This window comes from Cervus elaphus, chromosome 5 (assembly GCF_910594005.1).
Source record: "Cervus elaphus chromosome 5, mCerEla1.1, whole genome shotgun sequence".
In the NCBI taxonomy this organism is placed as follows: Eukaryota; Metazoa; Chordata; class Mammalia; order Artiodactyla; family Cervidae; genus Cervus; species Cervus elaphus.
Genome location: NC_057819.1, coordinates 113,588,313 through 113,613,771, shown reverse-complemented (window position 1 = coordinate 113,613,771; position 25,459 = coordinate 113,588,313). Strand labels below are relative to the sequence as shown.

General features: G+C 39.3%; 1 protein-coding gene across 1 annotated transcript in view; it reads right to left on the bottom strand.

Moving 5' to 3' along the window:
- The window catches only part of LOC122695071 (keratin-associated protein 9-2-like), a 30,913-nt gene extending 23,953 nt beyond the window's left edge, over positions 1-6,960 (bottom strand). Inside the window, exon 1 of the mRNA XM_043904551.1 lies at positions 6,574-6,960. Within this exon, the coding sequence (XP_043760486.1) occupies positions 6,574-6,895 (322 nt within the window). The 5' untranslated portion in view covers positions 6,896-6,960. The remainder of the gene's footprint in view (positions 1-6,573) is intronic.
- Between the last annotated feature and the right edge of the window lie 18,499 nt (positions 6,961-25,459).

The following is a 25,459-nucleotide window of genomic DNA, read 5'->3' as shown; positions in this document are numbered from 1 at the left end:
CTTAAGATTCTCATTTTTCCCCAAGACCTCTATCACTGACCTTTTCAATCAGATGTGTAGTGTTAAGGTTAAGTCAGAGTAGTTTCCCTAAATATTCTAGATGTTACCAGATTATAGTTTAGTAGAATGAAATATCATTGAAACAAATAGGTGTATGTGATCATTCTTTTGACATTTTTTTTGTTCCTTTGTAAGATGCTTCTAGTGTACACTATCCACTTTCTGTACTAAGTTCCCTCATAGATTTGTGCTTCTATTTACCTTATCTTCAACCATAAGTTCTCCATGGTGGAAAAAGACAAAAGCTCTCAGTTACGGGAATTAATATCATATGGAAGAGAGTTCAAATTTCTGTTCTGCTACTCATTAACACTTGATTAGGGGAATATATACATAAGTCACCTCAAGAAGTGTTTCACATATATTATGTTATGACCTTTAAACATCTATTTTCCCACCACTTTCTTTCTATATATTAGGTCCACCCATGGATTAGAAGTATTTTCTTTCTCTTTCTCTCTCTTTCACAGGGTCAGTCCGTCTGCAAGTAGACATGTTTTGAAAAGACCACAATTCTTATATTTTCAAGGATATCTCAGAACAAATTGATTCATCACCATTATTAGTAGAGAATCATTTTTTTTCTTACTTGTTCCATGATAAGATAAGATTTTGTCTACTTTGTTTAAGTCTGTACACCTTACTTAACATAAACCATTCTCAAATTTATAAATTATTTAACTTCCAAGTCATAGTATTAATGAGAACCTATAGCACATCCATAGAGAACAGCAGAGCTTAGTGCTGCCCTCAATGATTAAAGAATACATGAGTAATAATTGTCAGCCCATTAGTGGTTTGTAAACTTTTTGATGATGGCCAATCTTGTTGGTGTGAGATGATACCTCATTGTAGTTTTAATTTGCATTTCTCTAATAAAGAACGATGTTGAGCATCTTTTCATGTGTTTATTAGCCATTTTTATGTCTTCTTTGGAGAAATGCTTGTGAGAAGGTAACAGGCAGGAAGGCCAGGGATCTCCAAATGGAGGAAGTAGGCTGCAAATGTCAGACAATTTTTATCTCTCTCTTAAGTGGCAGGAGGAAACAAACCACAAGTGTTAAGATTTTTTTCCCCTTCTCTATACAAATTTAAAAAGAGGTTTCTCTTAAAATTCTGTATTGCCATGACGACACCTGATTCCATCTGAACTTAACTTTTCTCAAACCTTGAGCTAACCAATGCATTTTTCTTATGGAGATGTTTGTCTTAAGCTATGTTAATGTACTATGTATTTACCCTAGACACTGTCTTCAAGTTGGTTGCACCTAAGACTCAGAACCAACTTGACAAACCAGTATGTTTTACTCATCCATTGTTCTCCTAATCAATGTTAATGAAATTATATATTTGCTTGGAAAACTGCCTTTCTTCAAGATTCACCAGGATGACTCAACTGGTGCCAATGTTATCTCAAAATGCATGTTGTGGGTGAGGGGCCTGGTGCCATTCTCTGAGTTTTGAGACATTTCCTTTCTCTGATTAGAGACTGCTAGTAGCTATATAACATCTGGCTAAAGACTAGGAGGGGGGCATTCTTTCTGCACCTTTATGATGTCTAGGTCAGAAGCTTTCTCTATCTCTTTTAGACTTTAGCAAAACTTAATTACACAAAAGCTCTGAGCGATCAAACCTCATCACTGGCCCCGGATTGAATGCTCCTCCTCCGGGGGCTAAGAATCCTGTTGTCTTTCATGGTTTAGCAACAACCTTTCACTTGTTTAGTTCTTCTGGCCACTTTTTGACTGGGTTGTTTGTTTTTCTGGTATTGAGCTGCTTGGGCATATGCCCTCAGGAAACCTTAATTGAAAAAACACATCTGCCCCAATGTTCATTGCAGCACTAATTTACAATTGCAAGGACATGGAAGCAACCTAGATGTCTATCCACAGATGAATGGGTAAAGAAACTGTGGTACATAGTTGTGTACATTCCATACACAACGGAATATTACTCAGCTGTAGAAAGGAACACATTTGAATCCATTCTAATGTAGTGGATGAACTTAGAGCCTATTATACGAATGAAATAAGTCAGAAAGAGAAAGACAAATATCACAAATTAATGCGTATATATAGAATCTAGAAAGATGGTACTGATGATCCTATTTGCAGGGCAGCAAAGGAGACACAGACATAATGAACAGATGTGTGGTCACAGTACAGGAGGGAGAGGGTGGCATGACTCGAGAAAGTAGCATATACATTACCATATACAAAGTGAACGCGTGTATATGTGTGTGTGTGTGTGTGTGTGTGTGTGTGTGTGTGAGTCACTCTGCCATGTCTGACTCTTTGAGACCCCATGAACTGTAGCCCGCCAGGCTCTTCTGTTCATGGAATTCTCCAGGCAAGAACACTGGAGTCATTCCCTTTTCAGAGGAATCTTCCTACCCAGGGTTTGAACCCAGGTCTCCTGCATTGCAGGCAGATTCTTTACCATCTGAGCCACTACGGAAGCCCATAAAGTGGATAGCCAGATGAGATTGGTAGTATGATGCAGAACCCAAAGCTGGTGCTCTGTGATGACTTAGAGGGGTGGAATGGAGAAGGAGGTGGGAAGGTGGCTTAGGAGGAAGGGATGTATGTGTTGTAGCCACGTGTTCCAGGAAACAAACTCACTCAGAAGGACAATGCAGATAGTGGAGTGCAGTTTATTATACCAGCGGGCCCAAGGTAGTGTCTCCTCTTAGCCAAGGACCCCGACCAGTTTTTGTGAAAACTGTACGTATCCTAACTGTACTTGCCCAAACCCACCTCCCCAGATTCCCTGAAACTAGTCTGAACAAAGGAAAAGAAAGACACAATCAAAGTTAACCTGTGATTCATATGCCTTAAGACTAGGTAGTTAGCAGTGGACAATTATCAGTAGGCCTGTGGTCATACCCCAATAAGCATAATAGAATTTATGATTCTATTTGGTTACACAGATAATTAGGGTATTCTTTTAAGTGACGGAGAGTCTAGGTACAAACCCTGGGGCTCTTCCATTCAGGGGGTCTGGTTTTCCAGTTGGTATGTCGTTTCTATAGATACTGGGCATATAGCTCAAAGTCCACAGTCCCGACCAAGATGGAGTCCTGCTTTCAAGATGGAGCCTGTTCTGTCTGTTTCCTCCTTCATATATATACTTATAGCTGATTCATGTTGATGTATGGTGGAAACCATTGCAATATTGTAATTATCCTCTAATTAAAAATAGTATTTAAAATAATTACATCCCAATTCCATTTGATTTCTACAAAATCAAATTGATCATAATATATGAGCATTCAATATCTTAAATTTCATCACCTGTTAACTTCAGTAGAAGTTTTTAAGCCAAATGGAGAATTTTGACTATGACAGATAACACTTCTGCTGTGCAAGGGTAGTGGAAAGAGAAAATACTCACAGTGAAGAGTGAGTCAGTACACATGCTCATTATATATATGTGTGTGTGTGTATATATATATATATATATATATATATATATATTTTTTTTTTTTTTTTGAAAAATGTGCCCTGAGGAAATGATGCTCTTTGCCTATTTACATGTGGTAAAAGGACTGACTGACTGGATTGAGCCAAGGGAGAAGCAAGAGTGGAAAGTAAAGGGATTTGAAGAATTGTTTAGATGGAGGTGTGAGGGCAGAAAGTGTTTCCCACTGTGTCCCACATCAATGACCTCCAGAGCGTTTACCACAAAGAAAACACTGGACAGCAGCAAGTTTGGGATATCTTACCCCATCTCTTTCTTTAGGTGCATCGATGTTTATACATGAACGGAGTCCATGGTGGTAGGGATGGCAGGTTTGTGTGAACCAACAGCACAAGCTCGCTCTGACCACGGCTGGCCCTGCTGTATATGCTGCTGGTCAGAAGCAGAGAATAATATCCCTCAGGAAACCCAGCCAGCTAACTTGAAGGCAGGTTAGTTTTCCTGTTAGACTACGTGTGCATGGAAAAGACAGCAATTCCTCTTTACTAAGATTCCATGTTATAAACATGGATTGTTATCCCTATCAGCAGTACTATCCACCAGCTTACAGTAATATTGTCATAGGATTCTGAATAGTAAAACTTAGGACCCACAGACCCACTTTTTGATGAACAAGATCAACAGGAAGCAAATGAACAAGGGATCTACTTGTTCTACCATACATCACATGACAGAGATGGCTGACCCATGGAAAATTAGAATCGTCTTGTTCAGTTCAGTTCAGTCACTCAGTCATGTCCGACTCTTTGTGAGTGCATGGACTGCAGCACACCAGGCTTCCCTGTCCATCACCAATTCCTGGAGCTTACTCAAACTCATGTCCATTGAGTCGGTGATGCCATCCAACCATCTCATCCTCTGTCATCCCCTTCTCCTGCCTTCAATCTTTCCCAGCTTCAGGGTCCATTCAAATGAGTCAGTTCTTCACATCAGGTGGCTGAAGTATTGGAGTTTCAGCTTCAGCATCATTCCTTTCAATGAATAGTCAAGACTGATTTCCTTTAGGATGAATTGGTTGGATCTCCTTGCAGTCCAAGGGACTCTAAAGAGTCTTCTCCAACACCACAGTTCAAAAGCATCAAGTTTTTGGCACTCAGCTTTCTTTATAGTCCAACTCTCACATCTATCCATGACTACTGGAAAAACCATAACTTTGACTAGATGGACCTTTGTTGGCAAAGTAACTCTCTCCTTTTTAATATACTGTCTAGGTTGGTCATAACTTTTCTTTCAAGGAGCAAGCATCTTTTAATTTCATGGCTGCAGTCACCATCTGCAGTGATTTTGGAGCCCCCTAAAAGAGTCTCTCAATGTGTCCATTGTTTCCCCATCTATTTGCCATGAAGTGATGAGACCAGGTGCCATGATCTTAGTTTCCTGAATGTTGAGTTTTAAGCCAAGAGTATTGAGCCTCTTTCAGTTTCATCAAGAGATGGCTGGCCCATGGAAAATTAGATGGTCTTGGAGATTGCAGTAAGAACCAACTTAGAGATGACAACACACGAGGTTGATCTGTTGTTTCTGAATACGGTACATACTTCGACCTAATGGCCACTATGTGGTTCCCAAATAGGTAGTACCATGTATAACCACAAAGGTAGTATACGTGGTTGCAGAAAGTGAAGTAGCAGTGAACCCTCTCACTTTAACTCAGGGTGACATATATGGGAATCTGTTCTTCCCCTCCCCATGGATCTACACTCTCCTGGATTGAAGGGTTTAATACTATAAAAGTCACATCTTTTAGGGAATATAGTCTATGTTTAAACTGTCACCTGGTCATTTTGGACTCCTCATCTAGATAGACCAGTGGGCAGAGAGAGGAGTTACTAATTGCTGAGGGATAATTATCGTGAAAAGATAGAGGGCAGGGAGAAATAGTGTGAGCATAATTTCCTTGGAGTATCTCATGGTGTGTCCAGGCCCAGCTGTAGATAACCACATGAACAATGACAGCAACTATAGCTTGCCAAGGGCATAGTCACTGAGGTTCAGACATCTATTAATAGTTCCTTGGGATGTAAATGTAAGTGCCCTTGAGCAGGAACAGAAGACTTCATCCTGGATGAGTCTGTTTATTATTAGGTAAATCACACTACACAATGAAATGGGTTTTTAATAATGAGATAATAATTAGGAAGGGGGCTAATATGATGCTCATAATGGATAAAGCATATGATATATAAATTTCTATGTCAGGAAGGTGGTGCAATAAATCAAACACATATAGAAGAATTGTGGTACACCATTTATTGAGAAACATATGGGTAAACATCAAAGTGATCGTAAAAGGAGAAAGCATGATACAAGAACTATGAGGATAGCAAAAGAGAAAATATGATTATAAAGATTATGATAGGCTGCAGAAACCTATAGAAACATTCTGAGATCTCGTTTTCTTAAGTTACTCAGAAGAACTAGATGGTCAATCCTATTTTCAGAGTCAAAACCAAGACATGCTTCCTTATCACAGATGCAGGAAGTTGGCACATGGTCCTCCTACACCAGAGGAAGACAATTGGAGGAAGCTAATTCACAAGCTCTTAAGCAAGGAGATGAGTAACTGAAATTCTGGTAGAGCATGCCAGTTGTCAGCAAAGTCTAAGAAGTGATTTTGTTTGTGCCCAGGTAGCAAGTCAATTAATAGAAGGTGTTGTATAGGGACAGTGGCTCCTTGGCAAGGTGATCAGCAGCAGGAAGGCTGGCAGCAGCTGGACACACAGGTAGGGCGGCAGCAGGTGGTCCTGCAGCAGGTGGTCTGACAGCAGACAGGGCGGCTGCAAGGCTGGCAGCAGCTGGATCCACAGCTCTGGTCTTGGCACCCAGGCAGGCAGCAGCATGTGGGGTGGTAGCAGGTTCTGTGGCAGTACACGGGTGCACAGGAAGCTGGCTGGCAGCAAGACTGGCAGCACCTGGACCCACTGCAGGTTTGTCCACAGCTGCTGGATCCACAGCAGGTGGGCTGGCAGCAGGTGGTCACACAAGTAGGTTTGCAGCAGGTGGTCCTACAGCAGGTGTTTTCACTAGTCTGACAGCAAGTTGGTGGGCAGCAAGGACGACAGCAGGTGGACTCACAGCAGGTGGGCTGGCAGCAGGTGGTCACACAAACAGGCTTGAGGCAAGTGGTCCTGCAGCAGGTGGTCTGACAGCAGGCAGGGCGGCAGCAAGGCTGGCAGCAGCTGGACCCACTGCAGGTGGGCTGACAGCAGGTGGTCACACAGGTGGGTTTGCAGCAGGTGGTCCTACAGCAGGTGTTTTCACTAGTCTGATAGCAAGCTGGGGGGCAGCAAGGCCGACAGCAGCTGGGCTCACAGCAGGTGGGCTGACAGCACGGGGAGCAGCAGGAGTGAGTCATTTTGTCAGTGGTGGAGTGTGGACTTCTGTTTAGAAGTGAGTTTCTCAGATTCTGAGGACTGCTTCTGTTCTGGGGCTTTTTATACACTGGACCCCCAATGTTGGGACCAATAAGCAAGACTTTCCTTGTTGTGTATGTTGTTTTTGCAGTCAATGGGAAATTATCCAAGAGGAAATGATTTCTTTAGTGTTTTGAGGCCTCTGTAAATTAGTGTTTGATCTTCTTTTTAATTAGGACTAGTACTTAAGAACCTTTTCCAGAAGGGAAAAAGAATAAGGAATCATCCCAGCAGCATGTCTGGTCATGTGACATCATCAGGTCATGGGATAGTTCTTCCTGCCTTGGCCAGGGTCGGAGCAGTCATCTTTTCTTTCTTCCTTTGACTACACTTAGGTTGAGACTTGCTGGATGTTGATGCATTCTGTGATGAATGAAGCCAGCTAAAGTCCAAGTGTGATGTCAGAGGAAGTCTGAGATTCAAGACGATCACGTGTATCTATATACATGTCTTTCAAATCAGTAGTGACTGACCTAAAATGTTTCCCAGCTTTATTAGGTACATTTAGGTAGAAGATGTTGGCACATTGTTCTTCACTAGCAATTCGGCACCAAAGCTGGAATAGAGGCAAAACCTGTACCCTGTTTTCAGACATCAATTCATTAATGTCCCATAACTATTTTTAGCTGGATCAATCACCTCTGATGAGACATCACAACTTGCACATACTTTCTTTTATAATTTGTGACAAATAGGTAGATAGGATGATAACTTTATGGATTTATAGATTTCAATAAATGTCAAATGTGTCAGCCATAATTTCTTAGAGTTTTTTCTGCCCTATTTTCTCTCTTTTAGGTACATATGTAAGAGTGTAATTGCCATGTCATAGGGAAAGCAGATAGTCAACAGTGGTAGAAACAATAAAAGTGTTTCACTATTTCACTACAGTGGTGTATGTACTCTCCTGATATGAGACTTCTGAATTCTACTGGTGTGTATCTATCCTTGTTTGTTTGTTTTAAACTGTGCTTTAATTGACACGGTGTTATATTGTTTATAGTTGTTCCAACATAATAATTTGATATTCATAGATGTTGCAAAGTTATCACTGCAGTAAGTCTAGTTAACGTTAACATCTGTCACAATTGATAACTACAAAGTCTTTTTTCTTGCATGAGAGCTTTTAAAATCTACTTTTCTAGCAACTTTCAAAGATTTCAGTATTATTCACTATGGTCACTATGCTGTACATCACATCCCCCATGCATTTATTTTATAACTGGAAGCCTGTACCTTGTGATCCCATTTACCTGTTTCACCCACCCCACCCCCACCTCTGGCTACCATGGATCTGTTCTATCTATGAGCTCAGTTTTAGAAAAATTCTTTTAAGATTCCATATATAAGTGAAATCACATGGTATTTGCCTCTCTCTAACTTATTTCATTTAGCTTAATGCCCTCAAAGTCCATTCATATTGTCATAAATGGGAAGATATCCTTCTATTCATCACTGAATAACATTCCATTATATAATATGTTCCTTGTTTTCTTTATCCATGTATCCATTGACAGCCACTTTGGTTGTTTCCATGTCTTGGCTAGTGTAAACAGTGCTATAATGAACATGTGGCTGCATAAATCTTTTTGAGTCCGTGTTTTTGTTTTCTTCAGATAAATGCCAAGAAGTAGACTATTTAGATCATATTCTATTCTCCCCATGTCCTATTTTTAATTTTGAGGAAACTCCATAATGTTTTCCATAGTGACTGCATGAATTCCCATTTCAACTAACAGGGAAAGGGGTTCCCTTTTTTCATATTCTCATTAAAACTTTGTATGTCTTGACACTCTTATGATAGCCATGCTAAATCCGGTATGAACTGATATCTCATTGTGGTTTTGATTTGCATTCCTGTTGATTAGTGATATTAAACACCTTTTCATGTATCTGATGGCCATTTGCATGTCTTCTTTGGAAAAGTATGTCTTTAGAACCTCTGCCGATTTTAAATGAGGTTGTTTCATTTTTGCTATTGAGTCATGTGAGTTGTGAGTCATGTGAGTTATTGAGTTATGCATTTTGAATATCAACCCTTTATGAAATATGATTTGAAAATATTTTCTCTCAATTCAATAGGTTTCCTTTTCATTGTGTTGATAGCTTCCTTTTCTAGGCATAAACTATTTAATTATTCCCACTTTTAGATCTGTTGCCTTTACTTTTGGTGTCAAATCCAAAAAGTCAACACTCAGACCAATGTCAAGGAGCTTCCTATCTTTTTTCTCTTCCAGGAGTTTTATAATCTCAGGTCTTAAGTTCAGGTCTTTAATCGTTTTAGAGTTAATTTTTGTGGATGGTGTAAGAGAGGAGTCCAGTTTCATTCTTTGGCACATGGCTGCCCAGTTTTCCCACCACTATTTGTTTAAAAGATTGCAATTTCCTTATTGCATTAATATATTCTTGGCTCCTTTGTAATAAATTAGTAGGTCATGTAGTGTGTGGACTTATTTTTGGCCTCTTTATTCTATTTCATTGATCTAAGTGCCAGTTTTTTCCACTCCATCCTGTTTTGTTTAATAGAGCTTTGTAATACTGTTTGGAATCAAGGAAGATGATGCTTCCAGCTTTGTTCTTCTTTTTCAATATTGCATTGGATATTTTGCGGTTCCACACAAATTTTAAATTTTTCCTTTTTTCTGCCATTGGAATTACATTATCATTTATCCTTTCTACTGCTGTTGACTATATGTTTCCCCATTACATGGCAATTACACGCAAACATATACATCTAAAAGAGAGAAAATGGGGCCTAAAAGCTTTAAGAAATTGTGGCTGAGATTCAACATTTGTCGGAATATATAAATTTACAGATTCAAACATACCTTAGTTATTCTACTATCTAACCTGCTTGTCACAAGTTGTAGAAGAAAGTATATGCAAGTTGGGATGTCTCACCAGAGGTCATTAACCTAACTAGAGAATAGCACTGAAATAGAAAGGAAGGGATGCTGTTTGAAAATAGGATTCAGCTTTTGCCTCTATTCCAGTTTTGGTGCTGATTTTCATTTGAAAAACAATGTGCCAACCATCCTCTATTCAGATGACCCTGATGAAACTGGGAAACACTTCAAACTAGTTTTCAAATATAGATATATACAAATACATGTGGAAGTCTTAACTCTGACTTTGTCAGAGACCGGGCTTGAACTCAAGCAGGCTTCATTCATCACAGAATGCATCAGCATCCCGACCCTTTTGAGGCATGCCCCAGTCAAAGGAACAAACCTGAGAAAGGAGAACTATTCTGACCTTCACAGAGCCATCAGCAACTACCCCGTGACTAGATGATGTCACAGGACCAGAAATGCTGCTGGTGATGATTCCTGACTTTTTCATTTCTAGGAAAGATTCTTAAGTACTAGACCCAATTAAGGAAAAGATCAAACACTAATTTACAGAGGCCTCTCTATAAAACACTAAGAAAGCAACTTCCTCCATGACAATGATCAACACTACAACAAAAACATAAAGAACAACCAGGAAAGTCCTGCTTCTTGGTCCCAACATTGGGGGTCCAGGATATAAAGCCCCAGAACAGGAGGAGTGAGCAGAATCTGAGAAACTCACTTCTGAACGGGAGTGCACCCTCCTCACAGACCCAATGGCCCACTCGTGCTGCTCCCCGTGCTGCCAGCCCACCTGCTGTCAGCCCATTAGCTGCAGGACCACCTGCTGTGAGTTCAGCTGCTGCAAGCCCTGCTGCCCCCCACCTAGCTGTCAAACCACCTGTTGCAGGACCACATGCTGCAGACCTACTTGTGTGACCTCCTGCTGTCAGCCCACCTGCTGTGGGTCTAGCAGCTGTGGGCAAACCTTCAGTGGGTCCAGCTATGGCCAGCCTTGCTGTCAGCCAGCTCGCTGTGGTCCTGTGTACTGCCACAGAATCTGCTACCACCCCACGTGCTGCTGCCTGCCTGGGTGCCAAGCCCAAGAATGTGTATCCAGCTGCTGCCAGCCTTCCTGTTGCTGATCACTTCACCAAAGTTTCCCCATCCCCACACAACATCATTTGTTAACTAGCTTGCTATTGTGTGGACAAAATCACTTACTAGACTTCGCCGACCACTAGCATGTTCTACCAGAATTTCTGTTAGTCATCTCCTGTTTAAAAGCTTGTGAGTCAGCTGAATGGAGTGAAAAGGGCTTCCCCCTATCTCTTCCTTCCCTGTGTGGGGATAATATATCAATTTCATGCATCCTTGATATGGAGTTTGTCTGGGTGTTAACTCTGATGTCAGGATCGACTTCCTAGTCATTCCAAATAATTTATGAAAACAAATCCTCATAACATTTTCATAGGTTTCTGCAACTGACCATAATCTTCATAAACATATTTTCTTTATCGGTGTACTCGGGGATCCTGTAACTTGCTTTCTTTCTTAAGACCACTTTGTGTTGTCTTCCTAGATGCAGGAGTCTGATATACTTGTTTCTTAATAAATTCGATTCCACAATTCACTCCATAATGTGTTTGATTTATTGTACAGCATTGCTGATATATGAACATGTATCCATATTGCATACCATATGAGCTATACAAACTGAGGTGCAAACATCCTGCCATTAACTAATTCATATATTTTTAGATGAGAAATTTCACTGTGAAATATTATGTAGCTAATGATGGACAAGCTGAGATCCCAGGCAACTTCTGTTTTTGCTTAAGGACACCTATATTTACATGAAAACATAAGCAGAAATGATATCCAATACTGAGGTCTATTATGTTATGAAACTGAATTGCTACTTTAACAATGGGAGGAATGATACATCCCTCACATTTAACAGCTGGGGCTTCCTAGGTGGCTCAGTGATAACGAATTCACCTGCCAAAGCAGGAGACATAGGAGATGCAGGTTCCATCCCTGGGGCAAGTAGATCCTCTGCAAAGGAAGAGGCAACCCACTCCAATATTCTTGCCTAGAGAATCCCATGGATAGAGGATCATGGCCGGATCATACAGTCCATGGAGTTGCAAAGAGTCGGACACAGCTGAGGGACTGAGAAAGCACGCATACATGCATATATAATAGATAATGCCTGTTACAACGTCATCCCTATATCCATTTCCTACAATGCAGCAAGCAGCAGTTACATGTTAAAGCAGTAGATGCGTTTAGAGCTCTCGTGAAAGCGTGGAGCCTTTCCTGTCTCGGGGCAGTTCAGCCACTAATGCAACTCAACTGTATCAGATATTTTTAGAATCCATTGTGTCATCACAAGAGAAAGTCCATATAAAGGGACTTGTTTCTTAATATCACACAAGTCAAATTCTGAATTGTCTCCTTCTCCTGAATTTCTACTGAAAGAGCAAGGAATTAAATAATTACCTGAAAAAAAAGTGCTCTTTCAGTAGAAATTCAGGAGGAGACAGTTCATGCATTGTCAGTGATACCATCCAACCATCTCATCCTGTGTCGTCCCCTTCTCCTCCTGCCTTCAATCGTTCCCAGCATCCGGGTCTTTTCCAATGAGTCAGTTCTTCATATCAAGCGTCCATATTATTGGAGTTTCAGCTTCAGCATCAGTCTTTCCAATGTATATTCAGGACTGATTTCCTTTAGGATTGATTGGTTGGATCTCCTTGCAGCCCAAGGGACTCTCACGAGTTTCCTACAACACCACAGTTCAAAAGCATCAATTCTTCAGGGCTCAGCTCTTTTTATGGTCCAACTGTCACATCCATACATGACTACTGGAAAAACCGTAGCTTTGACTAGCTGGACCTTTGCTGGCAAAGTAATGTCTCTGCTTTTTAATATGCTGTCTAGGTTGGTCATAGCTTTTCTTCCAAGATGCAAGCATCTTTTAATTTCATGGCTGCAGTCACCAACTGTAGTGATTTTGGAGCCCCCCAAAATAAAGAAGAGGTTAAACTGGTACAAAATGACTGGTATCAAAATTGCAGGAAAACCAACACCTTCCATTTTTTGTCTTTGATGGAGCACTAAACTCTGCTCTTCTCCATGGGTGTAGTATTTTTCTGGTTAATACTTTGGTCTGGAAGAGAAGAGTTTTTAGGGACTCACACTGGACCTTTGTTTCTATCATGATTCTCACTTTGCATGTCTGGAGATGCTCTTCTGTTGCAAGGGCTACAGGCAACTGACAGGCTCCAACTGTTAGTGAGTTTAAGATCTGCATCAGATTTAGAGTTAAGGCCATGTTCTTCCTATCAATCCCTAGCTAATAGCTAGACATCATGCGGGAACTAAAGTTTGAACCTTTCTTCTTTAATTTTATTCATTCATTTATTTTTGGCTGTGCTGGGTCTTGGTTGCTGCCCACAGCCTTTCTCTAGTTGCTGCAAGCAGGGGTAGCTCTCTAGTTGCGGTGTGTGGGCTTCTCATTTTGGTGGCTTCTCTTGTGGTACACGGGCTTTAGGGCATGAGGCCTTCAGTAGTTGTGGCATTTGGGCTCTAGAGCACACACTCAGTAGTTGTGGCCCTCATGCTCTGCAGCATGTGGCATCTTCCTTGGCCAGGGATCAAACCCATATGCCCTTCATTGACAGGCAGATTCTTTACCCCTGGACCACCAGGGAAGTCCAAAGCCTTGAACTTTTCTTATCAACATAGGACTTGTTAATCGTAATCGTTGCTTCGATTATTTCCATTTGGTTGACCACAGTGTTGTTCAATCTACATGGCAAGTCTTATATCCTTGTTAAATGTTATCTCTTTCACACTTTTCTTTGAAAGATGTTAGATTTACTTTGCAATTTGTAGCCCTCAAATTGTGATATTCCTGTTCAGTTCAGTTCAGTTCAGTCACTCAGTCGTGTCCGACTCTTTGCGATCCCATGAATCGCAGCACGCCAGGCCTCCCTGCCCATCACAAACTCCCTGAGCTTGCTCAAACGCATGTCCATTGAGTCGGTGATGCCATCCAGCCATCTCATCCTCTGTCTTCCCCTTCTCCTGCCCCCAACCCCTCCCAGCATCAAGATCTTTTCCAATGAGCCAACTCTTCACATGAGGTCATCAAAGTACTGGAGTTTCAGCTTCAGCATCAGTCCTTCCAATGAACAGCCAGGACTGACCTCCTTTAGGATGGACTGGTTGGATGTCCTTGCAGTCCAAGGGACTCTCAAGAGTCTTCTCCAACACCACAGTTCAAAAGCATCAATTTTTCGGCACTCAGCTTTCTTCACAGTCCAACTCTCACATCCATACATGACCACTGGAAAAACCATAGCCTTGAACAGACGGACCTTTGTTGGCAAAGTGATGTCTCTGCTTTTTAATATGCTATCTAGGTTGGTCATAACTTTCCTTCCAGGGAGTAAGTGTCTTTTAATTTCATGGCTGCGATCACCATCTACAGTGATTTTGGAGCCCAAAAAATTTTAGCCACTGTTTCCACTATCTCCCCATCTATTTCCCATGAAGTGATGAAACCAGATGCCATGATCTTAGTTTTCTGAATGTTAAGCTTTAAGCCAACTTTTTCACTCTCCTCTTTCACTTTCATCAAGAGGCTTTTTAGTTCCTCTTCACTTTCTGCCATAAGGGTGGTATCATTTGCATATCTGAGGTTATTGATATTTCTTCTGGCAATCTTGATTCCAGCTTGTGCTTCTTCCAGCCCAGTGTTTCTCATGATGTACTCTGCATGTAAGTTAAATAAGCAGGGTGACAATATGCACCCTTGATATACTCCTTTTCCTATTTGGAACCAGTCTGTTGTTCCATGTCCAGTTCTAACTGCTGCTTCCTGACCTGCATACAGGTTTCTCAAGAGGCAGGTCAGGTGGTCTGGTATTCCCATCTCTTTCAGAATTTTCCACAGTTTATTGTGATCCACACAGTCAAAGGCTTTGGCATAGTCAATAAAGCAGAAATAGATGTTTTCTGGAACTCACTTGTTTTCTCGATGATCCAGAGGTTGTGGGCAATTTGATCTCTGGTTCCTCTGCCTTTTCTAAAAGCAGCTTGAACATCTCGAAGTTCACGGTTCACATATTGCTGAAGCCTGGTTTGGAGAATTTTGAGCATTACCTTACTAGTATGTGAGATAGGTGCAATTGTACGGTAGTTTGAGCATTCTTTGGGATTGCCTATTCCTGTTATGTTAGTGTAAACTTCCTTTTGGCTCATTTCTGCAATAATATTTAAGAGCTAGTTGCATTACATGTCATAGAAGTCTAAGTGTATTTTATTTATTTATTGAGGAATAGTTGCTTTACAACATTGTGTTAGTGTCTGCTTTACAAGAAGTGAACCAGCTATGTGCATACATATACTCCGTCCCTCTTGGACCTCCCTTCCTCGCCACCCCCATCCCACACATTCTAGGTCACCACAGAGCACTGAGCTGAGCTCCCTGTGCTATATAACTAGTTCTCACTTTCTATCTTTTATTATACATGGCAATTTATAGATGTCAATTCCAATCTCTCAATTCATCCCACCCCCTCTTCCCTCCCTGTGTCCACATGTCTGTGTCTCTATTCCTGCCCTGCAAAAAGGTCATCTCTACTGTTTTGCCAGGTTATGTGTGTGTGTGTGTGTGTGTGTGTGTGTGTGCGTGCCCATGTATACATGTTAATACATGATATTTCTTTTTCTTTTTCTGACTTAACTTCACTCTGTATGAAGACTCTAGGTCCATCCATATCTCTGCAAATGACCAATTTCATGCTTTTTTTGCCTGAGTAATAGTCTATTGTATATATGTACCACATCTTCTTTATTCATTCATCTGTTGATAGACATTTAGTTTGCTTCCATGTCCTGGCTATTGTAAATAGTGCTGCAATAAACACTGGAATGCATGAGGCTTTTTGAATTATCGTTATCTCGGGGTATATGCTCGGTAGCAGAATTACTAGGTCATATGGCAGCTATATTTTTAGTTTTTTAAGAAATCTCATACTGTTCTCCATGGTAGCTCTATCAGTTTACATTCCATTAATAGTAGAAAAGGATTCCCTCTTCCTCACACCTCCAGTATTTATAATTTGTAGATTTTTCAAATTATATTTTTAATTGATAACACAGTCTCCAATCTTTTTCAAAATGCAAATGTAAAACTCAGTGGAATAGGTTTGTCTTACAAACTTGTCTGGGTTTTCACATTTGCATGGCTATTGATCAGATGAAAACATTGAATTGTTTTCATAATTACAAGGTTGGTTTAGCATTTGAACATTAATCGATGTTTGAAAATAACAGTAATTGAAAAACTACAGGAGAATAATCATAAGGGTATCTCAACAGGTAAAGAGAAAGCATTTTAGAAATGTCAACACATTTCCAATATAGAATACCTTAGCAAGGAATAGGAAAACTCTAGTTACTCTGATGGAAACAATCTAGCAAAAAGGACAGAAAGCTTCCTGTTGAATTATGAAATATTGAGAGTTGTCCCTTCTAGAGAGAATACACAAAGATATCTTCTTCACTATTCTGCTCAACTGTACCAGTGAACTAGGATAAGAAAAAATTTTACAAGATGAAAAAGCTGCTGACTTCAGACTATACTACAAAGCTACAGTCATCAAGACAGTACAATACTGACACAAAGACAAATAAAGATCAATGGAACAAATCAGAGAGCCTAGAGATAAATCCATGTACCTATGGACACCTTATCTTTGACAAAGGAGGCAAGAATATACTAGGGAGAAAAGAGAATCTAACAAGTGGTGCTGGGAATAGTGGTCAACCACCTGTAAAAGAATGAAACTAGAATACTTTCTAGCACCATACACAAAAATAAACCCAAAATGGATTAAAGATATAAATGTAAGACCAGAAACTATAAAACTCCTAGAGGAAAACAAAGGCAAACACTCTCTGACATAAATCACAGCAGGATCCTCTATGACCCACCTCCCAGAGTAATGGAAATAAAAGCAAAAATACACAAATGGGACCTAATTAAACTTAAAAGCTTTTTCACAACAAAGGAAACTATAAGCAAGGTGAAAAGACAGCCCTCAGATTGGGAGAAAATAATAGCAAATGAAGCAACTGACAAAGACTAATCTCAAAAATATACAAGCAGCTCATGCAGTTCAATACCAGAAAAATATAAATAACTCAATCAAAAAATGGGCCAAAGAACTAAACAGACATTTCTCCAAAGAAGACACTGATGGCTAGCAAACACCTGGAAAAATGCTCAACATCACTCGTTATCAGAGCAATGCAAATCAAAACCACAATGAGGTACCATCTCACACCAGTCAGAATGGCTGCTATCCAAAAGTCTACAAACAATAATGCTGGAGAGGGTGTGGAGAAAAGGGAACCCTCTTACACTGTTGGTGGGAATGCAGACTAGGACAACCACTATGGAGAACAGTGTGGAGATTCCTTAAAAAACTGGAAATAGAACTGCCATACAACCTAGCAATCCCACTGCTGGGCATACGCACTGAGGAAACCAGAACTGAAAGATACACATGTACCCCAATGTTCACTGCAGCACTGTTTACAGTAGCTAGGACATGGAACCAAGCTAGATGTCCACTGGCAGATGAATGGATAAGAAAGTTGTGGTACATATAAACAGTGGAATATTACCCAGCTATTAAAAAGAATACATTGGAATCAGTTCTAATGAGGTGGATGAAAAAGTAAGTCAGAAAGAAAAACACCAATATAGTATATTAATGTATATATATGGAATTTAGAAAGATGGTAACAATGACCCTGTATGCAAGACAGCAAAGAGAAACATATAAAGAATAGACTTTTGGACTCTGTGGGAGCAGACGAGGGTGGGATGATTTGAGAGGATAGCATTGAAACATGTATATTACCATATATGAAACAGATGACCAGTCCAAGTTCGATGCATGAAACAGGGCACTCAAAGCTGGCACACTGGGACAACCCAGAGGGATGGGATGGGGAGGGAGGTGGAAAGGGGGTTCGGGATGGGGGATGCATGTGCACCCATGGCTGATTCATGTCAATGTGTGGCAAAAACCACTACAATCTTGTAAAGTAATTAGCCTGCAATTAAAGTAAAGAAATTAATTTTTATAAAAGATAAAAAGGCTGCTAGCCTCATCATTCATCATTGTTCAGTAGCTCAGTCATGTCCGACTCTTTGTGATCCCATTAATGGCAGCACGCCAGGCTTCCCTGTCCTTCGATCTCCCAGAGCTTGCTCAAACTCATGTCTATTGAGTTGGTGATGCCATCCAATCATCTCATCCTCTGTTGTACACTTCTCCTCCTGCCTCCACTCTTTACCAGCATCAGAGTCTTTTCTAATGAGTTGGCTTATAACACTATTCAAATAGCTAACACATGGAAGCAACCTAGGTATACATCAATAAATGAATGGGTAAAGAAGATATGATGTGTGTGTGTGTGTGTGTGTGTGTGTGTGTGTGTACACACCAAAGGAATATTACTCAACCATAAAAATGAATTAAAAATTGCCATTTGAAGCAATGTGAATGAAATTAGGGCAGAAATAAATGCAAAAGAAACTAAAGAGACCATAGCAAAAATCAACAAAGCTAAAAGCTGGTTTTTTGAAAAAATAAACAAAATTGACAAACCATTAGCAAGACTCAATAAGAAACAAAGGGAGATGAACCAAATTAACAAAATTAGAAATGAAAATGGAGAGATCACAACAGACAACACTGAAATACAAAGGATCATAAGAGACTACTACCAGCAGCTCTATGTCAATAAAATGGACAACTTGGAAGAAACGGAGAAATTCTTAGAAAAGTATAACTTTCCAAAACTGAACCAGGAAGAAATAGAAGATCTTAACAAACCCATCACAAGCAAGGAAATCGAAACTGTAATCAGAAATCTTCCAGCAAACAAAAGCCCAGGACCAGACGGCTTCACAGCTGAATTCTACCAAAAATTTAGAGAAGAGCTAACACCAATCTTACTCAAACTCTTCCATAAAATTGCAGAAGAAGGTAAACTTCCAAACTCATTCTATGAGGCCACCATCACCCTAATATCAAAACCAGACAAAGATGCCACAAAAAAAGAAAACTGCAAGCCAATATCACTGATGAACATAGATGCAAAAATCCTTAATAAAATTCTAGCAAACAGAATCCAACAACATATTAAAAAAATCATACACCATGACCAAGTGGGCTTTATCCCAGGAATGCAAGGATTCTTTAATATCCACAAATCAATCAATGTAATACAGCACATTAAGAAATTGAGAGATAAAAACCATATGATTATCTCAATAGATGCAGAGAAAGCCTTTGACAAAATTCAACACCCATTTATGATTAAAACTCTCCAGAAAGCAGGAATAGAAGGAACATACCTCAACATAATAAAAGCTATATATGACAAAACCACAGCAAGCATTACCCTCAATGGTGAAAAATTGAAAACATTTCCCCTGAAATCAGGAACAAGACAAGAGTGCCCACTCTCACCACTACTATTCAACATAGTTTTGGAAGTTTTGGCCACAGCAATCAGAGCAGAAAAAGAACTAAAAGGAATCCAGATAGGAAAAGAAGAAGTGAAACTCTCGCTGTTTGCAGATGACATGATCCTCTACATAGAAAACCCTAAAGACTCTACCAGAAAATTACTAGAGCTAATCAATGAATATAGTAAAGTTGCAGGATATAATTAACACACAGAAATCCCTTGCATTCCTATACACTAACAATGAGAATGCAGAAAGAGAAATTAAGGACACAATACCATTCACCATTGCAACAAAAAGAATAAAATACTTAGGAGTATATCTACCTAAAGAAACAAAAGACCTATACATAGAAAACTATAAAACACTGATGAAAGAAATCAAAGAGGACAGAAACAGATGGAGAAACATACCATGTTCATGGATTGGAAGAATCAATATTGTCAAAATGGCTATTCTACCCAAAGCAATCTATAGATTCAATGCAATCCCTATTAAGCTACCAATGATATTTTTCACAGAACTAGAACAAATAATTTCTCAATTTGTATGGAAATACAAAAAACCACGAATAGCCAAAGTAATCTTGAGAAAGAAGAATGGAACTGGAGGAATCAACCTGCCTGACTTCAGGCTCTACTACAAAGCCACAGTGATCAAGACAGTATGGTACTGGCACAAAGACAGAAATATAGATCAACGGAACGGAATAGAAAGCCCAGAGATAAATCCACACACCTATGGACACCATATCTTTGACAAAGGAGGCAAGGATATCCAATGGAAAAAAGACAACCTCTTTAACAAGTGGTGCTGGGAAAACTGGTCAACCACTTGGAAAAGAATGAAACTAGAACACTTTCTAACACCATACAAAAAATAAACTCAAAATGGATTAAAGATCTAAATGTAAGACCAGAAACTATAAAACTCCTAAAGGAGAACATAGGCAAAACCCTCTCCGACATAAATCACAGCAGGATCCTCTATGACCCTCCTCCCAGAATATTGGAAATAAAAGCAAAAATACACAAATGGGACCTAATGAAACTTAAAAGCTTTTGCACAACAAAGGAAACTATAAGCAAGGTGAAAAGACAGCCCTCAGATTGGGAGAAAATAATAGCAAATGAAGCAACAGACAAAGGACTAATGTCAAAAATATACAAGCAACTCCTGCAGTTCAATCCCAGAAAAATAAATGACCCAATCAAAAAATGGGCCAAAGAACTAAACAGACATTTCTCCAAAGAAGACATACAGATGGCTAACAAACACATGAAAAGATGCTCAACATCACTCATTATCAGAGAAATGCAAATCAAAACCACAATGAGGTACCATTACACGCCAGTCAGGATGGCTGCTATCCAAAAGTCTACAAGCAATAAATGCTGGAGAGGGTGTGGAGAAAAGGGAACCCTCTTACACTGTTGGTGGGAATGCAAACTAGTACAGCCGCTATGGAAAACAGTGTGGAGATTTCTTTAAAAACTGGAAATAGAACTGCCATATGACCCAGCAATCCCACTTCTGGGCATACACACTGAGGAAACCAGATCTGAAAGAGACACGTGCACCCCAATGTTCGTCGCAGCACTGTTTAAGCAACCTAGATGCCCATCAGCAAACGAATGGATAAGGAAGCTGTGGTACTTATACACCATGGAATATTACTCAGCCGTTAAAAAGAATTCATTTGAATCAGTTCTAATGAGATGGATGAAACTGGAGCCTATTATACAGAGTGAAGTCAGCCAGAAAGATAAAGAACATTACAGCATACTAACACATATATATGGAATTTAGAAAGATGGTAATGATAACCCTATATGCAAAACAGAAAAAGAGACACAGATGTACAGAACAGACTTTTGGACTCTGTGGGAGAAGGCGAGGGTGGGATGTTTTGAGAGAACAGCATCGAAACTTGTATATTATCTATAGTGAAACAGATCACCAGCCCAGGTTGGAAGCATGGGACAAGTGCTCGGGCCTGGTGCACTGGGAAGACTCAGAGGGATTGGGTAGAGAGGGAGGTGGGAGGGGGGATCGGGATGGGGAATACATGTAAATCCATGGCTGATTCATGTCAATGTATGACAAAACCCACTACAATATTGTAAAGTAATTAACCTCCAACTAATAAAAATAAAGGATAAAAAATAAATAAACACAATATAAGTAAATAAAATTCAGTGCCATATACATATGATCATAACCATGTTAAATTATGTTTATAATTACAAGGTTGGTTTAACATTTGAATGTTAATCAATGTTTTAAAATCATATTCATTGAAACAAACAGAGAATAACTGTAAGAGAATCTCAACAGGTAAAGAAAAAGCATTTTAGAAATTTCAGCACATTTCCAGTATAGAATACCTTAGTTTAAGGAATAGAAAAATTCTAGTTATTCTGTTTGAGACAATCTACAAAGAAAGAGAAAGCTTCCTGTTGAGTTGTGAAATACTGAGAGCTATCCCTCCTACAGAGAATATACAGAGATATCCTTCTGACCATTCTGTTCAACATTGTACTGCAAAGCCTACCTAGGCCTAATGGTCTAGGGAAGGAACAAAATTTAACAAGATAAAAAAAATTTACAAGATAAGTGTTATGACACTATTTACAATAGCCAAGACATGGAAGCAACCTAGGTGTCCATCAGCAGATGAATGGGTAAAGATGATGCAGTATACTCAACCATTAAAAAGAATTAAGTATTGCCACTTGCAGCAATGTGAATGGACCCATAGAATATCATACTAAGTGAAGTCAAAGCCAAACATCATATGATATCACTTACTGTGGAATCTAAAACATAATATTAATACAAATGAATCTATATACAAAACAGAGACAGACATAGAAAACAAAGCTTTGGTTGCTGAAGAGGAAAGAGAGCAGAGGAGGGATAAATTAGAAATATGGAATTAACAAGAGACACACTTCTGTATATCAAATAGATAAGCAACAAAGATTTACTGCATAATACAGGAAATAGTAGTTAGTAACTTGCAATAACCCTAGTGTGAAATAATCTTAAAAAGCCTATAAACATATAAATATAACTGAATCACTTTGCTGTAGTCCTGAAAGCAACACAATATTGTAAATCAATTATTTCAATTAAAAATGCTGCTAGGAAATAAATAAAGCTGCAGTTACCTGTAGATGATGTGATTGTGCTTGTAAAATTTCAAAACACCTATTGCTAAGCTTTAAAAATAATAAAGGAGTTTGATTACAAGGTCAACATACATAAGTCCATTTTTATACTTCAAAGCAGTTGAAAAATTTCAATTATACTGTAGAAAATGGCATAGAAATGAGCATATCTAGGAATAAGTCAAGTGAAAGATAGGCAAGACCTCTACAGAGAATAGAATAGACGTTTGACCAAGCAATTCTATGAGAAATCTACTCCTAGGTTTATATCCAAACAAATGTTTATATGTGTTTACCCAAAAAATCTGTACAAAAAATTTAAACAAGCATTCTTTTTTAATAGTCCTAAAATTATAGAAAGCCTACTTGTTTATCAGGACAGTCAACAAATCGTGTCATATTAACACAATGGAAGATTATACAACAATGACAATGGATAAATTACAAATAATTTCATTGTTCAATCTCACAATCATAATGTGAAAGGAGGTCAATTCTATATTCTTTCAATTATATAAAGATTAAAAAAAGTCAGAGCTGACTTACAGGGTTGTAAGTCAACAGAGCATTTAGCAACCTTTCGGGATGACTGAGGGGGTATAATTTTGAGGGAACAGGGTTAACTTCTATTGCTTAACCTGCTGGTATTGACAAGGGTTTGTTCATTCTTGTAAGAATCTATGAGCTTGAAAATTAATAATTTTCATTTTATCATTTGCTTTTCAAATAAATGGTATAACTAAAACATGTTTAAGCATGTTAGAGGTCTAAGCAATAGATTAGGTATTAACTAATTCAATTCTATCATTAAAAGAAAGAAAGGGAAAGAGCGAGAGAAGGAAAGAAAGAAGGAGAGGAAAGACGGAGGGAAGAAGGAAAGGAAGGATTGAAGGAAGAAGGAAGGAAAGATGGAAGAAAGAGGAAAGAGGACAATAAAAAGAAAGATTACAATGATGAAGATGCTATCATTAAGATGAGATCATCGACTCTGTTGATAAACAAGGGTGGGACTAGAGTCACCAGCTCTCCCGGGTTTGCTGAGAATTGCCCCAATTATTCAGCGGGTCACTGGATGAGCCTCATCCAGGGAAATTCCTCTGTCCTGGAAAAATCAGGACTATCGATCACCCGAGAAGTAAAGTACTGAAACTTTCTCAGTCCCAGTGTACAGTTTCTGCTTCTACTCACCTGTTTTGATTCTGCTTTGCCATGAGAAAGAGATTATGCCAGACACCATCTAACCAACTGTGATAGAACTGGGATACATGGCAGGGGGTGGGTGTAGGGGGTACATAGGGATGCCTGTAGTGGTCTAGAGTCAGGCTTTTGTAGGTAAACAGATTTGAACTCTGACATGGATTCAATTTGTCATTGTGAAGATGTCAGCCATTATGCCCCTCACCCCAGGGGAACTTCCCAGATTCCATATAGCAAAAGGACCAAAGCTGGAGAAGGACAATGCTATAACCCTTCCAGGCCAGCTAGAACTATATTACATGATCACATTATGACTGAGCAGGAACAATACGTATGATGGGATCACCTTCTTTTTTTTTTTTTTTTTTTTCCTAGTTTTTGCAATGGATACTTAGTTTACTGATTTTTAGCTTTTCCATACATTTCCCTCTAAGTATGGATTTAGCTGCATTTCATGTTTTTTTTTTTTTTTTTTTTTTTTTTATTATTTTTTTTTTTTCCCGTGGGTTTTGTCATACATTGATATGAATCAGCCATGGATTTACATGTATTCCCAATCCCGATCCCCCCTCCCACCTCCCTCTCCACCCGATTCCTCTGGGTCTTCCCAGTGCACCAGGCCCGAGCACTTGTCTCATGCATCCCACCTGGGCTGGTGATCTGTTTCACCATAGATAGTATACATGCTGTTCTTTTGAAATATCCCACCCTCACATTCTCCCACAAAGTTCAAAAGTCTGTTCTGTATTTCTGTGTCTCTTTTTCTGTTTTGCATATAGGGTTATCGTTATCACCTTTCTAAATTCCATATATATGTGTTAGTATGCTGTAATGTTCTTTATCTTTCTGGCTTATTTCACTCTGTATAATGGGCTCCAGCTTCATCCATCTCATTAGGACTGGTTCAAATGAATTCTTTTTAATGGCTGAGTAATATTCCATGGTGTATAAGTACCACAGCTTCCTTATCCATTCATCTGCTGATGGGCATCTAGGTTGCTTCCATGTCCTGGCTATTATAAACAGTGCTGCGATGAACATTGGGGTGCACGTGTCTCTTTCAGATCTGGTTTCCTCAGTGTGTATGCCCAGAAGTGGGATTGCTGGGTCATATGGCAGTTCTATTTCCAGTTTTTAAAGAAATCTCCACACTGTTTTCCATAGCGGCTGTACTAGTTTGCATTCCCACCAACAGTGTAAGAGGGTTCCCTTTTCTCCACACCCTCTCCAGCATTTATTGCTTGTAGACTTTTGGATAGCAGCCATCCTGACTGGCGTGTAATGGTACCTCATTGTGGTTTTGATTTGCATTTCTCTAATAATGAGTGATGTTGAGCATCTTTTCATGTGTTTGTTAGCCATCTGTATGTCTTCTTTGGAGAAATGTCTGTTTAGTTCTTTGGCCCATTTTTTGATTGGGTCATTTATTTTTCTGGAATTGAGCTTCAGGAGTTGCTTGTATATTTTTGAGATTAATCCTTTGTCTGTTTCTTCATTTGCTATTATTTTCTCCCAATCTGAGGGCTGTCTGAGAGGAAAAAATCTATGAATTATTATCAATTAGAAACACTTTTAAAAGATTCATAACATCTAGGAAACAACTTCCTCATATACAATCCCTTCAGTGACTATGGAAAACAAGGCAAACAATAATAAGGAAAAATCTGCTTATTGGTTCACACCCTGGGAGCCCAGTATATAAAAGTACAAGAATTGAAGAAGTGATCAGAATCTGAGACA